This window comes from Ruditapes philippinarum, unplaced genomic scaffold (genome assembly GCF_026571515.1).
Source record: "Ruditapes philippinarum isolate M1 unplaced genomic scaffold, ASM2657151v2 ctg9372_1_1_1_1, whole genome shotgun sequence".
Taxonomy (NCBI): Eukaryota; Metazoa; Mollusca; class Bivalvia; order Venerida; family Veneridae; genus Ruditapes; species Ruditapes philippinarum.
The window spans coordinates 1-16680 of record NW_026854078.1 but is presented as its reverse complement, the minus strand read 5'-3'; the positions used below and the strand labels follow the sequence as shown (position 1 = coordinate 16680).

The 16680-nt window shown below is 30.0% G+C and overlaps 2 protein-coding genes across 3 annotated transcripts; both read left to right on the top strand.

The window, feature by feature from the left end:
- The first annotated feature begins 3334 nt into the window (after nt 1–3334).
- Nucleotides 3335–5202, top strand: LOC132738867 (furin-like protease 2). 2 transcript variants are annotated; one of them, XM_060726474.1, is made up of 2 exons: nt 3335–4490; nt 4784–5202. In XM_060726474.1, the coding sequence occupies exons 1-2, from the start codon at nt 3860–3862 to the stop codon at nt 4957–4959; spliced, it is 807 nt and encodes a 268-aa protein (XP_060582457.1). In that variant the 5' UTR covers nt 3335–3859; the 3' UTR covers nt 4960–5202. The 2 variants fall into 2 exon arrangements, with proteins under 2 accessions (XP_060582457.1, XP_060582456.1); XM_060726473.1 differs by having other exon boundaries at nt 3351–4496.
- A 3973-nt stretch (nt 5203–9175) lies between these two features.
- On the top strand, nt 9176–16534 carry LOC132738868 (furin-like protease 2; the record flags this gene model as incomplete). Its single annotated transcript, XM_060726475.1, is given in 10 exon segments — nt 9176–9235; nt 9598–9677; nt 11804–12862; nt 13316–13490; nt 14440–14498; nt 14814–15119; nt 15376–15497; nt 15737–15824; nt 16001–16059; nt 16498–16534. Coding segments are annotated over 9 exon segments (1969 nt in total), but the record flags the coding sequence as incomplete, so codon positions are not given.
- Between the last annotated feature and the right edge of the window lie 146 nt (nt 16535–16680).

Genomic DNA, 16680 nt, shown 5'->3' with positions numbered 1-16680 from the left:
CTAATGATCTTTTCTGTGTAATTATGCTATTAATTCTGTTTAAAACCGCAGGTAAGTCCCTTTAAATGCTAATTCTTGTAAAATCATAACATCATACTATTAGTACGTAGGGTATGTCTCAACCTGCTTTTATTTCGTGTAAATGCTTAGAGATTCTTTACAAAAATATATACAAATATGCATTATTAAGTAAAGGTAAATTTTAAAACAAATTTGAATGCAGCTATTTACTATGGCTACTGATGCGTAGCCAAATATCCATGTTTGTGAATGGAAGGTTTGAACAATTTAACAGGTAAAGGCTAAACTAGTGGTATAAATTTACTTCCGCCTCGGTTGTATGAAGTATATTAAATGAAATAATTTAATTTTATATGTGTTGGAGTTAACAAAAGGTAAAGTATTTTAATCTTAAACTTTATTTTAATTTTTTAACACTTTATGTATAATAGCTTTTAGCAAAACATGATTGTTAAAACTTTAAATTTGGGTATAGTTATTGTTCATGCAGTGTTAAAAAGATCAATATCTGGAGCAAAAAGCATAATGTCTTTAAAATTTACGTTTAAATAGTGTCCAGAATTATGTTACACAAATAAAAATCTTAAAGTAAGACATGTTTGTATCTGATATAAAGATAAACTTAAACCAAAGTTACCATAATAACGGAAAGTAGTTTTATGATTTTATTTTTATGTTTATATTTTGAAATTTATCAGTTAATCTAATCGACAGAAACGGTTTATTTAACACTTTTAGATTTGACACAAGAGGAATGAACAATTTTAGCAACAATAGCAGTGCTTCTTCTATTACAAACAGAGTTCGTTGTTACAGGTAAATGAGTCTCTGTTTATTTGTGTTGCACAAACAGATTACTTTTCTGCTAATACTTTCAATCCGCACACTTTTATCTTAGGTAATTTATAGAAGCTGAAGGCAGTTGTGACATGCAAAATGTATTAAACATTGTAATTCATCTGAGCATGAAAAAACCTTGAGCTATTCTGCCATCCATCCTTTACTGTTTGATGTTGCTTATTTCGTATATATATGATTCTTTATTAAAATTTAAAAAAAAACATTTTCACTAATCGGGTCTATCTTAAAGCTTGTAAATATTTGGACATCTGTCGTTCATGGCTTAAAACTGTCCCGATGTCTTATCAGATGAACTTTTCTTAGAAAACATTTTAAATCGCTAAGTAAAATGAATTATACAGTAACACCAGTAAATATCCTTTATAATTATATAAAATAAGATAAGAACAATTTTAGATCGCAAAATATTTGCAAATGTTTTTGACAAAGCAAAAAGATGATATGCATTGTGTGTTTATATCTTGCATTGTCGGGTTTACACAAAAGTTTTTTAAATATTCTTTTATTTTCATAAATATTATCACAGTAAATATTTAGAAAATATTTTATGACAAAGGAGGAAACAAGAATTATGATATGAAATCAAAATGTTTACCTGTTTTTCTTTTTTTCAACTTTATAAACAGTGTCCTTCTGGGTGCGTTTCCTGTCTTGACTCAATGTGCACGAATTGTGAGCCATCATTCTATTAAGCATATATTAATTAGACGCCGCGTGCACGCGGTGGCTGGTAGATATGCATTCGTCTATTCTGCAATGGGGAAATTTTTAGTCTTGCTTTTGTCTTTTTTATTTTAACAATCACATTGTTTTCATATTTTTTTGATAAAATGTCTTTTCTGATCTTCAACGTGTAACAGAGCTTTAAAAGCTTTAAAATAAAAGTTTTACTGAAGTGATAGTGCCATGTTTGCATATCATATTCTTTTTATTTATATCATTTTTATTTACCTAATAAATAACGAGTCAATCAGCCAATCTACTTTATAATGACGGGAACCATATTCGGACAGAGAACAAGAGGAATAATTAAAATACGCAACTGAGATTGGTTTCGCGCAACGGACATATCTTTTGCAAAACAGGCACAACGTATGCTTATTCATATAAATAATTACTCTTTAAGTTCTTAAACAGATTAATTGAGTGAAAAAAGTAAGTTTGTTTTACAATATATCATAAATATTTGCAATAGGTTGTTGACGATTGTTCTCTTTTGCTTAGATTTAGTGGTTCAATACCTAAATTTCCCGGTAATTTAATTGTAAACAAATATGCAATCTTGTTTAATCAAATAAGTTAATCTTTTATTAATTAGTAAACAATACATAACAAAGAATTGATTATATTTGACAATTAAGTCATATCTATTATTTGATATTACATACATATGTTTTGCTATTTGTAAAATAACAGCAGACATTTTCACAAAAAATCTTATGATTTATCTAAAGTTTTTGACTTACGATAATCGTAAGTTAAATCTTAAGTCATTTTCACAAAGCCACTCGTAAGTCAAAATTTTATCTTAAGATAAAAATTTCACTTACGATAAATCTTACAATTAAAACATCCCTAGCAACCTCATTTCATATTGATGTGCATGCTCTATATTTGATTCCGGTTTTAAAATCAAGTAATAAAGAGCTTGAAATATGTATTGAACACAATCAAGGTAGATTTCTATAATAAGAACAAAAAAGTTATTCAAACTGATATAGAATCTATTTTCTGTCTTGATTGAAAATAATTTTATGTATCTAAGTGATTCAGAAACAAAGTCTGCTACGTTATTGCTAAGGTAAAAATAAATATAAAGGTGCCACTAGTACATACTGACAATGAAATCGAACTCAAGAAATTGTACAAATTACATAGTTTTCAATAATACTACAGTATAGTTCACATTTAAACTATTCATAACCCTCTCCATCGTGACGTCATCAAGTCATGACGTCACAAATTTTTATGTTGAAAAATAACTATACCTTAATTTGTGTTTTTATAGCTTACTGTTTGCTTAATATAGATCTATATTTGTCTTCCATTTTTTTTTTTTATTCAGTTAAGATAAAAGATAGATCTACATGATATTTTTACTCTTAAGAGAAAAAAAATACACTCACGAACGGGGAACACCTATCATAAAGTTACGACAGATTTTGCACTAAAGATTTTCTTAAGATTTTTTGTGAAAAGGAGATTTATCGTAAGATTTTCTTACGATAAAAATTGTCGTAAGATTTTTTGTGAAAATGTCTGCAGAACAGTACGTCCTCAAAATCATTGGAACGTTATGCAATTCACCCCAATATCAATATTTTTAGGACGCATGATTTCATCCCCTTCAAGTATGTATACCTATCATTTCATTTATCCAGTTTATTTTGCTTCCACCAGTCCTTTCAATTTTTGTCGCAACAAAAAAACATCTCAGAATTTCAGACATGGCATTACTTTGTGAATTTATGCTTTAGGTTTCACTTTTTCACAAAGTATGCAACTTAATTATAAAACAACGAACACATACCATGAACATGAAGAAAAATTGATCGGTGCTTCGGATATTTAAATGTAATAGAGAACAATTTTCAAGGCTAATTTTGTACATTACCTGTGACTGTTCACATCATTTAGCGGCGTCTTTGATGTGCAGCATCAACATTTAACTTATTATTTGACTGAAGTACACAATAATTTACAACAGTATATGGAGGAGTGATTTCCATCAAATGATATGGAAGCGCAAATATCTCTTAAACAGATCGTTAATGAAAATAATCTGACATTTTAAAAAAGATGTTCTTCCTTTTTAGATTCTATAGAGTTCTCAATTCTTACATTGACATGTCTCAACAAAATAGTTTTGAAATAATTTAAATAAGAATAATGTATAGAATTAAAAAATATTTACCTATTTCTTCACCATTATCTAGAGTGTCCTCCTTGGTGCACTTCTTGTCTTGACTCAACATGCATGGAATGTGAACCATCGTACTATTTTGCTGGTGACAATTGTCATCCTTGCCCAGACAGTTGTCTTAGCTGTACAGACCAGACTAACTGCACGAAATGTAAAATTTACAAGTGGGAAACTGGTGTGTCACAGTGCATACAAGACTGTAGTAAAGAGTGTCTAAATGGTGAATGTCATGATGACACTGGATACTGTTTACATTGTGAACATGGAAAATATGGACGAAAATGCCAACATAATTGTAGTTTATGTAAGAACGATAAGTGTGATTTATATAGATGTGTTGAAGGATGTAAATCCGGATACTTTGAATACCAGACTTCTAATGATTACTTTTGTCAAAAATGCTCAACTTATTGTAAACAATGTGATAATGGAACTGTTTGTCGGATATGCAACGACGGCTTTTATTTGAATGTATATTATTACAATGGCAAAACAATTGTTAACTGTGCTAAATGTCTTAATGAAAATGAATGTTCAAATTATTGTTTAATTCCGGGATGTCATCAATGTATAATTTTTAGCAACAGGCCGATGTGCGCAGATTGTCCTGAAGGAGAAACATTTAACGGAGTTTCATGTGAACAAAATGGACACCATTGTACCCGCTGTCCTACAAACTGTGATAGTAATGGTATACTTTTACTTAACAAATAACATTCTAACAACTCTAATTGTTTGGAGAATTTACTTAACTTACCCCCCCCCCCCCAAAAAAAAAAAAAAAAAAAATCTCTAGAAAAAAATATTTACGTGTGTTTAATTTTTTACTTTTTTTCCCCATTTCTGTCACTTAACAAAATCAATGGTAAATACAAACAGTAAGTAAAATACTGATTGAATATTTTTAAATTATTTTCTTGAATTTTAAGTGTTACATAACTAAGTAAAAGTAGTAATTTAACCAAACTTTAATTGCAGAAACACTTGTTACAATTAATACGACAGCAACATCAACGACAACAACACCATGTACACAAAATCAAGCATCTGAAGATAAGGTCATATTTACTACCATCGGATTTTTCTCTGGCATTGGATTTTCTCTTGTCATAGTGGCAATTGTTACATTACTTTATTTCATAAGACGAAGGTAGCATCTTTATTGAAATATAAAATATAATAATCTTTATGTTTGAAAGTATTAAAAACAAGCTGTCATAAGTTTGCCTTTCAAGACAGTTCTAAACTTCTTACCCTATTCAAAGCATCATTATATATTTTAAAGCTGTTAAAGTAAAGCTATATCAAATGCAATATTTTCATAAAACAATTAAAATGTTTTTCCTTAGTCTTATGAACGATTTTTGGAAAAGTTTAACCATAGAACGTCACTGTTAATTAACAAACAAACGTCATGAATGCTGCATGAAAACATATTAAAAATAAGCTATTTTTGTAGAGTTAACCTATTTAGTAATGATGTCGTTCATGCACCATGTATTCTTTTTCAAAATTCAAATAATAACTTTATAAACTACTATGTCATTGTACCTTTAAAATTATTCTCAAAATGCTGCCTTTGCATTACCATAGAGATTATAAGTCAGTTTTCTATTGATGAATTGAGTTCTGTTCTTTAAAATAAACAGGTACCTTGAAAAAACAGCTCAAAATAACAGCCTAAACGTTGAGATTCCAACATATACTGAAAGTGCAAATAATTACGAAAGTTTAAGACACAACAGGACGAGGGATAATGTTTACAGCGGTATAAAATTTAATTATTTAACTTAATAATTCCTCAGTTTATAATTATTGTCATGCTTGTTTCGCCATAGTGTAAAATGATCACATATATATTTTAAAAAATATTTGTTTTATCAAATGTATCCAAAATGCATGCATTCAAATTACAATGAATAAAGAAGAGAAACACATGACTGTGTGTGTGCGTGCGTGCGTGCGTGTATGTGCGTGCGTACATGTGCATCGTGTGGGTGGATAGGTCTTTTTCAATTTATGTATATTCTTCATTTTTTGCAGATCTAGGAACAACAGAATAGAAGAGTTTTAAATGAACAGTGAAAATGCAGACGATGCATCAATGACATTGTTTTCTATTTTTATTGAAAACACATTCTTGATATGTAAAAGTAAACGAACGCACGTGACAAGCGCATGGAAGTAAAAAATGTTGTTTTTGTCTGATATGGCAAACGCCAAACTTGTAAGACTTGTAAAACTTGCTAGCTCAATGTTTACAAATATGTATTATGTGTATAATGTGTTGAAAATTCTTATGACAAAACATCTGAAATGTTTTTTGTTTGAATTTGACAATTCTTTTATGAAACATTTTTCTTTATTTGTCGGCTACTGTTTGTTTATGAAGAGTGTACATACTTAATACATAACATTGTATTTCCAAATCACCTGTGAACATCTTTGTCGAAGTGTACATATGATAACGACTTTATTATTACATGAAAACTAGACATAAACTTTTATTTTAGTAAAATTCATTTTTTGTATACAAATACGCACATTTGGTTAAATAAGCATTGCTGGTGTTGCTTTGGGTGCTCTTAGCTCGTTAGCGTTTTTGTTTGTGTAATAAATGTTTATAGGCATATAACAAATATGTCAATATTCATATAAGACACTGGGTTGCATACGTGCGACAAAATATATATCACCCAATGTATTTTACCAGCAGCAGCGGACTATTTTGGGCGATTGCTTTAATTTTCCTGATTCCGCAAACTTGTAATTTTATAAAAGGTGAATGTTGCAGGTTTCTTTCTTAATATATTTCTTTGCATATTTCTCCATTCAAATAATATTATGTCTTGAAAATTGTTGAAAGATACTCCGCTATAATGACCACAAACTTGAATTACTTTTGCTTGAGCAGCGTTCGCGTAGCGACATCTTTCGTACATGTGTTTTCATTACCGCTCTTTTATGAACACAGTCAAAATTGTCTCCATCCGAAGTCAAGGTCAAGGTATTGGATTAAACTCATCATTATGTCAATAATAACTTTATGTGCATCTGGAGTGTGTGTCCCTCTTATTACTTCTGTATGCACGATGGGATTTTAAAAGAAAAAGGTACCTATAATCAACATGTGTTCTTTACAAGATGCAAGTCCGCATCTTCAAGTTCAATGCCATTTTTGGGGGTCAAAAGTCAAATTTTGTTTGCCTTATAACTCTGTCGTAACTTGAATTATTGTCAAAGTCTTTGTCATATGTCTACATCTCAGTCAGACAGACCTATTTCTGCAACTTCAAGGTTAATGTTGAACTTTAAGGTAAGAAGTAACATTGTGTTTGTTAGCTTTGCTCTTTGGTTGATAACGTTTTCATTCCTTAATGTATAAAATTATTTGGCAGGATTTGGCTTATTCAAAGACAAAGCCAAGGTGGTAGTTGCAGTTTAAAATGTCATGTTGCGGGGGTATTCCTATCGTTCAATAGATGTACCTTTAAAACTTGCTGAGATTATATGTTTAGATCAGTTGAGAAAAATAATCAAGCCGGATATCTTTATCTTTCATTGCTTTATTGTCTTTATCCTGAAATGTTTGGGGGGTTTTGTTTTTGTTTTTTTGTTGTTGATTTTTCAGTTTATATTATCTATAAACACTAAATGGTTGTAAGTTTGACAACTAAAATTGTACTTTAATGTGTTGTGCAATATATAAGTACTGCATTAAAATGCATAATAAAAAGTCATTATTTAATTTATCAAACAAAATTGAATATACTTTCCTGCATAGTCATAGTAAAATGGATCAATAATGATATTATATTATATATTCACTTGACAAAATTGAAACACACATACGCTTGTTTGTTCGTCTCTGTGTCAGTCACATGAAGTGGGAGGCATATGTGTCCCAGGAATATCTTTTCTCTTTCATTAAAAATAACAATATGACGAAAAGCATACATTTGTATGTTAGTTGTTCTGTGAAGGTAGAGGCAACGCAGAAATCGAAATTAGTTAAAACCGGGCTATGTTTTCAAAGTGGCTCACTTGTTAAAGAGCATCTTGTAAATAAGTTTTCATGTTTTAATTAAAAAAACAAAACAATTTGTTGCAAATAACATGGAGACTTATACGTTACATTCTCTTTCACTCTAAAACATGGTTTGTAAGTTCATTAAATGATATATGTGGTAGTGCCATATCAGTAGTGTCGGTTGTGCATATTGTAATTTAGTTCGTAATCTATAACAGATAAGTGAGAAAGTTGTAACGATATCTTCATTCCTTTAACATATGAAATTTATACTTCCCAATATGATTATCAAGCATGGTAAGTGTTTACAACAGATACAAATCGCGTAGAATTTTCACTGCAATAAGAGCGATCATTGCAAAATATGAAATGCCCACTTTATTAAATGCCCGCAGACGAATCAGACTATATAAAATCTCGCAGACGAGTCAGACTTTATAAAATGTCGCGGACGAGGCAGACTTTATAAAATGTCGCGGACATGTCAGACTATATAAAATGTCGCGGACGAGTCGCACTATATAAAATGTCGCGGACGAGTCAGACTATATGAAATGTCGCAGACGAGTCAGACTATATAAAATGTCGCGGACGAGTCAGACTATATAAAATGTCGCGGACGAGACAGACTTTATAAATAGCCCGCGGAAGAGGCTGACTACATGTATATAAAATGACCGCGAACGAGGCATACTATATAAAATTTCTGCGGACGAGGCTGACTATATAAAATTCCCGCGGACGAGGCAGATCTTATATAGCTGTTACAATGTAATTTGTGTATACGCGTACATAGATGAAAGCATCTAGTGATCCTATCAATGCTTTTAAGGACCACGGGGAAGTCCCTTTAAATGCTTATTCTTGTAAAATCATAACATCATAATATTAGTACGTAGGGTATATCTCAACCTGTTTTTATTTCTCGTAAATGCTGAGAGAATCTTTACAAAAATATATACAAATATGCATTATTAAATAAAGGTGAATTTTAAAACTAATTTGAATGCAGCTATTTACAATGGCTACTGACGTGTAATTATGCTATTAATTCTGTTTAAAGACCGCAGGTAAGTCCCTTTAAATGCTTATTCTTGTAAAATCATAACATCATAATATTAGTACGTATGGTATATCTCAACCTGTTTTTATTTCGTGTAAATGCTGAGAGATTCTTTACAAACATATATACAAATATGCATTATTAAGTAAAGGTGAATTTTAAAAGCTATTTACTATGGCTACTGACGCGTAACCAAATATCCATGTTTGTGAATGGAAGGTTTGAACGATTTAACAAGTAAGTGCTAAACTAGTGGTATAAATTTACTTCCGCCTCGGTTGTATGAAGTATATTAAATGAAATAATTTGATTTTATATGTGTTGGAGTTAACAAAAGGTAAAGTATTTTAGTCTTAAACTTTATATTAATTTTTTAACACTTTATGTATAATAGCTTTTAGCAAAACATGATTGTTAAAACTTTAAATTTGGGTATAGTTATTGTTCATGCAGTATTAAAAAGATCAATATCTGGACCAAAAAGCATAATGTCTTTAAAATTTACGTTTAAATAGTGTCCAGAATTATGTTACACAAATAAAAATCTTAAAGTAAGACATGTTTGTATCTGATATAAAGATAAACTTAAACCAAAGTTACCATAATAACGGAAGGTAGTTTTATGATTTGATTTTATGTTATATTTTGAAATTTATCAGTTAATCTAATCGACAGAAACGGTTTATTTAACACTTTTAGATTTGACACAAGAGGAATGGAACAATTTTTAGCAACAATAGCAGTGCTTCTTCTATTACAAACAGAGTTCGTTGTTACAGGTAAATGAGTCTCTGTTTATTTGTGTTGCACAAACAGATTACTTTCTGCTATACTTTCAATCCGCACACTTTTATCTTAGGTAATTTATAGAAGCTGAAGGCAGTGGTGACATGCAAAATGTATTAAACATTGTAATTCATCTGAGCATGAAAAAACCTTGAGCTATTCTGCCATCCATCCTTTACTGTTTGATGTTGCTTTTTTCGTATATATATGGATCTTTATTAAAATTAAAAAAAACATTTTCACTAATCGGGTCTATCATAAAACTTGGACATCTGTCGTTAATGGCTTAAAACTGTCCCGATGTCTTATCAGATGAACTTTTCTTAGAAAACATTTTAAATCGCTAAGTAAAATGAATTATACAGTAACACCAGTAAATATCCTTTATAATTATATAAAATAAGATAAGAACAATTTTAGATCGCAAAATATTTGCAAATGCTTTTGACAAAGCAAAAATATGATATGCATAGTGTGTTTATATCTTGCATTGTCGGGTTTACACAAAAGTTTTTTAAATATTCTTTTATTTTCATAAATATTATCACAGTAAATGTTTAGAAAATATTTTATGACAAAGGAGGAAACAAGAATTATGATATGAAATCAAAATGTTTACCTGTTTTTCTTTTTTCAACTTTATAAACAGTGTCCTTCTGGGTGCGTTTCCTGTCTTGACTCAATGTGCACGAATTGTGAGCCATCATTCTATTAAGCATATATTAATTAGACGCCGCGTGCACGTGGTGGCTGGTAGATATGCATTCGTCTATTCTGCAATGGGGAAATTTTTAGTCTTGCTTTTGTCTTTTTTATTTTAACAATCACATTGTTTTCATATTTTTTTGATAAAATATCTTTTCTGATCTTCAACATGTAACAGAGCTTTAAAAGCTTTAAAATAAAAGTTTTACTGAAGTGATAGTGCCATGTTAGCATATCATATTCTTTTTATTTATATCATTTTTATTTACCTAATAAATAACGAATCAATCAGCCAGTCTACTTTATAATGACGGGAACCATATTCGGACAGAGAACAAGAGGAATGACTAAAATACGCAACTGAGATTGGTTTCGCGCAACGGACATATTTTTTGCAAAACAGGCACAACGTATGCTTATTCATATAAATAATTACCCTTTAAGTTCTTAAACAGATTAATTGAGTGAAAAAAGTAAGTTTGTTTTACAATGTATCATAAATATTTGCAATAGGTTGTTGACGATTGTTCTCTTTTGCTTAGATTTAGTGGTTCAATACCTAAATTTCCCGGTAATTTAATTGTAAACAAATATGCAACCTTGTTTAATCAAATAAGTTAATCTTTTATTAATTAGTAAACAATACATAACAAAGAATTGATTATATTTGACAATTAAGTCATACCTATTATTTGATATTACATACATATGTTTTGCTATTTGTAAAATAACAGAACAGTACGTCCTCAAAATCATTGGAACGTTATGCAATTCACCCCAATATCAATATTTTTAGGACGCATGATTTCATCCCCTTCAAGTATGTATACCTATCATTTCATTTTTACTTGTTATCCAGTTTATTTTGCTTCCACCAGTCCTTTCAATCTTTGTCGCAACAGACAAACATTTCAGAATTTCAGACATGGCATTACTTTGTGAATTTATGCATTAGGTTTCACTTTTTCACAAAATATGCAACTTTATTATAAAACAACGAACACATACCATGGACATGAAGAAAAATTGATTAGTGCTTCGGATATTTAAATATAATAGAGAACAATTTTCAAGGCTAATTTTGTACATTACCTGTGACTGTTCACATTATTTAGCGGCGTCTTTGATGTGCAGCATCAACATTTAACTTATTATTTGACTGAAGTACACAATAATTTACAACAGTATATGGAGGAGTGATTTCCATCAAATGATATGGAAGCGCAAATATCTCTTAAACAGATCGTTAATGAAAATAATCTGACATTTTAAAAAAGATGTTCTTCCTTTTTAGATTCTATAGAGTGCTCAATTCTTACATTGTCATGTCTCAACAAAATATTTTTGAAATAATTTAAATAAGAATAATGTATAGAATTAAAAAATATTTACCTATTTCATCACCATTATCTAGAGTGTCCTCCTTGGTGCACTTCTTGTCTTGACTCAACATGCATGGAATGTGAACCATCGTACTATTTAGCTGGTGACAATTGTCATCCTTGCCCAGACAGTTGTCTTAGCTGTACAGACCAGACTAACTGCACGAAATGTAAAATTTACAAGTGGGAAACAGGTGTGTCACAGTGCATACAAGACTGTAGTAAAGAGTGTCTAAATGGTGAATGTCATGATGACACTGGATACTGTTTACATTGTGAACATGGAAAATATGGACGAAAATGCCAACATAATTGTAGTTTATGTAAGAACGATAACTGTGATTTATATAGATGTGTTGAAGGATGTAAATCCGGATACTTTGAATACCAGACTTCTAATGATTACTTTTGTCAAAAATGCTCAACTTATTGTAAACAATGTGATAATGGAACTGTTTGTCGGATATGCAACGACGGCTTTTATTTGAATGTATATTATCACAATGGAAACACATATGTTAACTGTGCTAAATGTCTTAATGAAAATGAATGTTCAAATGTTTGTTTCATTCAAGGATGTAAATTATGTCAATTGGTTGATAACAAGCCAAGATGCTCAGATTGCTCTGAGGGAGAAATATTTAACGGCAATTCATGTGAACAAATTGCGCACAAGTGCTCACAGGGATGTTCTACTAACTGTGACAGTTATGGTATATGTTTAGGAAACTGTAATGATGGTTGGGCTGGTGAAAGATGTACCGAAAGATGTAATGAAAAATGCTTGATATGCTCAAACAATGACAGGAATATTTGTGTACAGTGTAATGGCAACTTTTACTCAAACAATTGCAGTTTACCTTGTAGTAAATCATGTAAAATAGAAGAAGGTAAACAAACATGTACATTAGAAGACGGTTATTGCTTAAATGGATGTGGACAAGACTACTGGGGCGATACCTGTAATAATTCCTGCCCTGAGGGTTGCCAAGATCATGTCTGTGATAGAAGCATTGGTTCATGTACGAGAGGATGTAATAATGGATATACCGATCAAAAGTGTGGTCTCACTACTACAATAAATCGAAAAGGTTATTCTTTTGATTGTTATAAGCATAGTACAAGTTTTCATTTTAATATGTTAATTACGAAACTAAATAACATCATAAAACTCTAATTTGCAAGTGAGTGCACTAAGATTATCGAAATAATTTCTTAAAAAAATAATTTGGATATTTCTATTATTTAAAAATATTGTCTCTTTTAGCCTCTTCTTTCATTAATCTTGAGATAATGAACATTTATTTTAGCTATATTTTAATGATAATTTTTTATGACAGTAATGCACTCGAAATTAGTAGAAATGTTAAAGATATACAATAAATCATTTATAAATAAGTAAACTAACATTATACTCAAATCTCTCATGTATATGTCTGAATTGAATAATTAGTGAAAGTGTGTTTACTTTTATTTTTACTTTTTTTATCTTTAATTTTCATTTTGGTAAATAATTGTAGAAACAAATGTTATAAATTATACAGACATAACAAGTTTAACACAAACAAGTTCAACTACAACTGTAACTGAGAGTTCTCAAGAAAAACAGCAAAGAAAAGAAGACAACAATGATATAATCATCATTGGAGCTTCGGCAGGAGGAGGTTTTCTTGTTCTGATATTGATTATAGTTCTGGGTTTGTGTTTGCTTAAAAGAAGGTAAATATTTACTATTCGATATTTGAATTAATTTCTATTTTAAAGGGACTCCAATGAGGTTTTTTGACATGATGGGGCTGAGAATATTTTTTCCAGATAATTGTACCATTTGATGTAGGTTTAAACCACTAATCTTTGTGCAAAATTTCAGATCATTCGCGCTTCGTTTTTCCAGAATAATTATTCAAATTGTAAAAAAGTGACCCAAACTGAAAAGCGTTTAAACGCTTTTTACTCAAATCGGGCTAAGAAAGTTATATTTCAATTTATTTCAAAGTATATTTCCTAACTACCTTTGCATATATTTCCGTTTAAAGTGTCCCAGCTCATTTATGTAGGAAATTCCAATTTTATGTTTTTAGGCTTTTAAACCTCAGTGGAGTCCCTTTAAAGGTACAGTAATCCCCAGAATGTTTTTTTTCTTTTTGTGAAAAAGGGCAAACATATCATTTATATTGTTGTAATAATGTGTTTAAAATATGCAAGATTCTTATCACCGAGGAAAATAACACTGAATGTGAAATAATTTGAGAGAAAGGTAAACATAAATTTTGTCTCTCGTGCAAATAAAAGACACTATAATTTTACTGATTGCCGAATAGCAAAGGAAGTTAAAGCTGACTCATTGAGTAACATTTTGGAAATTTTACAGTACATTAAGAAATAACAAAGCTTTAAAAAATAAGATATTAGCATTTTTAGACTCAATAAGCCTTTAAGTTCCAATATGTGCCGTTTATAGTTAATGTTAATATTTTGAAGCAAGACCAATAATGAATATAGAAACATCTATCATTCATGGCACTTTAGGCCCCGTTTATCAAAACTTGAGTTCGACATGTGAATGCACATATTGACTTGTATTTTAAATATTTCATAAAAGAAAGTATAAGCAATTCATTTTATATTTATTTATATGATATTAATTTACAGTATTTTTGTATCTCAGAAAAAAGTCCTCTGTTCATGAACCTGTTCAACACGAAGAGGTGGTCGCAGAAAATCAAAGTATGCGTTACTTTAAATATTACATAGAGAATTAATTATTACATACATAGAGAATTAATTATTACACAAGTTTTGAAAAACTATAATGTTATTATTATTATATTTATAGTAACTGTTATATAAACTAGCACGAGTACTAGTTTTTAAACCGTCAAGTATTTATTTGCACATTTCTCATGTATATCTATCATTTAATTACCTAAATTGTCAAATTGACTAAAGAATAAATTAAAAACCTCTTTCTCAATTTTTTCATAAAAAAAAACATTTTAAACATTTGTCTAAATCTCTTCAATTTATCATGAACTGTTTAAGTTCAGGATATGTATGCAAAACCAATGAAGAAACCAGCAGAAAATCAAGAAAATCAGGACTACATCTATGCACAACCTAACAAATTACAAAAGGTCAAGAAGCCTAGTACGAGGGAAATAAGCAAACCAAAGACAATGTATGACAACGTAACAATAGATTTAGATGATGAAACAGCAGTATCAAGTAATACGTACGCGAATGTTTCCATTGACATAAATGCTGATAGAGTGTCACAAGATGAAACTGATGTTGATGAAATCGAGTTAGAAGAACTAGATGAGGGAAGCTCTAAACTTATAGACACAGGTTAGTTCACAGTATTAATGATGAGTTAGCATGTAGAACTTGTATGTCTGGTGAATGATATTATAAATGTCTTTCTCAGTTGAATGTAATATTATTAGTTATAGGTCTGATCTACAATGTGTGAAAGGAGATGGAGATTGTTTAAGACATTTCTTCAAGCATGCTAGTTAAAATTTGAATATCTGTAATATAATTGCAATATTAATTCAAATGTCACTTTATAGGCTCTTTATTCATCATAAACATTCTATTACAGAGGTAAACCCACCGAGTGCTGATTTATATTACAATACAGCAAGTCTGGTACGAAGCCGAATACAAGTATCTGATTTACTAGAGTACGTCAGGAAGAAGACTGATTATGAAGATGAATTTGAGGTTAAGTATTAGTTGTTATCACATAAACTTTCCAGGATATGGGAAATTATGTATTACTAAGGTCTTGAAAATAAAACTCCTTATTTATTTACTAATTTAAGATTAGAACAATATATCTTAAATATATACATACAGTGCAAATGGCTAGATAATAACAATGAGCATATTAACTGAATTTAATAACCTGTGTAACTTTTCACATGGTATGAACTAATTTGTTTTATAATTCATTTTTTTAGAAACTACCAAAGGGTTTGACAAGAACATGTGACGAAGCTCTTACTCGTAAAAATCGCGGGAAAAATAGATACAACGGAGTGTATGCATGTAAGTATATTTTCTTATGCTACAAGTCATTTTAAAATTTGCATTTGTCTATTCATTTTCACTTTAAGTATTAAAAGCATTTGACATAAAATTCTATTTTCATGTAGTCTTTTTATATATCTTTATACTTACGTCAACTTCTAATGATGTTGGTGATTATCTATATTATATTTCAGATGATGCGACTCGTGTCGTTCTTCAAAGTAAAACCTATATCAACGCAAATTACATTGACGTAAGTATACACTTATGATGTGATAAGTAAACAAAATTCCAATTTTGTTGAAACTACATTAAACTGTTGATTTAATCTTTATTCGTTCTGTTTTAGAATGATAATATGATAATATGTGAGATGTATTTTTAAATGATTTCAAATATAAGTAGATTCCTTTGAAAATTCGATTTTCGTCATCAGACTATTTTGTATAGATTATTAGAAATATCAAAATCATTTCTCAGTTAAATCATTCATGCTCACCAGCTTGTAGTTTGTTAATATCAAGGATGAACACAGTGAATGTACTTAAGGTATTCCTGTGTTAGAAAGTATTAGAAACAAATGCATATTTTAATGTATAAAATGATTTGTTTATTATTGATATTTCTACATAAACACGCAAAATGCCTTCATTTTCTGTTTGTTGTAATGTAATTTTGTTTCATACATTAGGGACACAAAGACTCACCAGAGTATATAGCTTCCCTTGGTATGTATATGAATTGATTGTTTTATTAAGTAATTGTTCAAAATAAGTAGTCAGACTCACAATCATACATTGCTGTCGTTTGTCTGTTATTATAACAGGGTCTGTCAAATTCCTGCTAACATTATCACTTTATTATTTTTTCCCCT

Bases quoted from the DNA above. Each gene is read 5' to 3' on its own strand.
- LOC132738867 (XM_060726473.1), top strand. From the start codon at position 3,860: ATGGAATGTGAACCATCGTACTATTTTGCTGGTGACAATTGTCATCCT. The intron at 4,497-4,783 runs GTATACTTTTAC...CTTTAATTGCAG, and splicing joins TACAAACTGTGATAGTAATG to AAACACTTGTTACAATTAAT.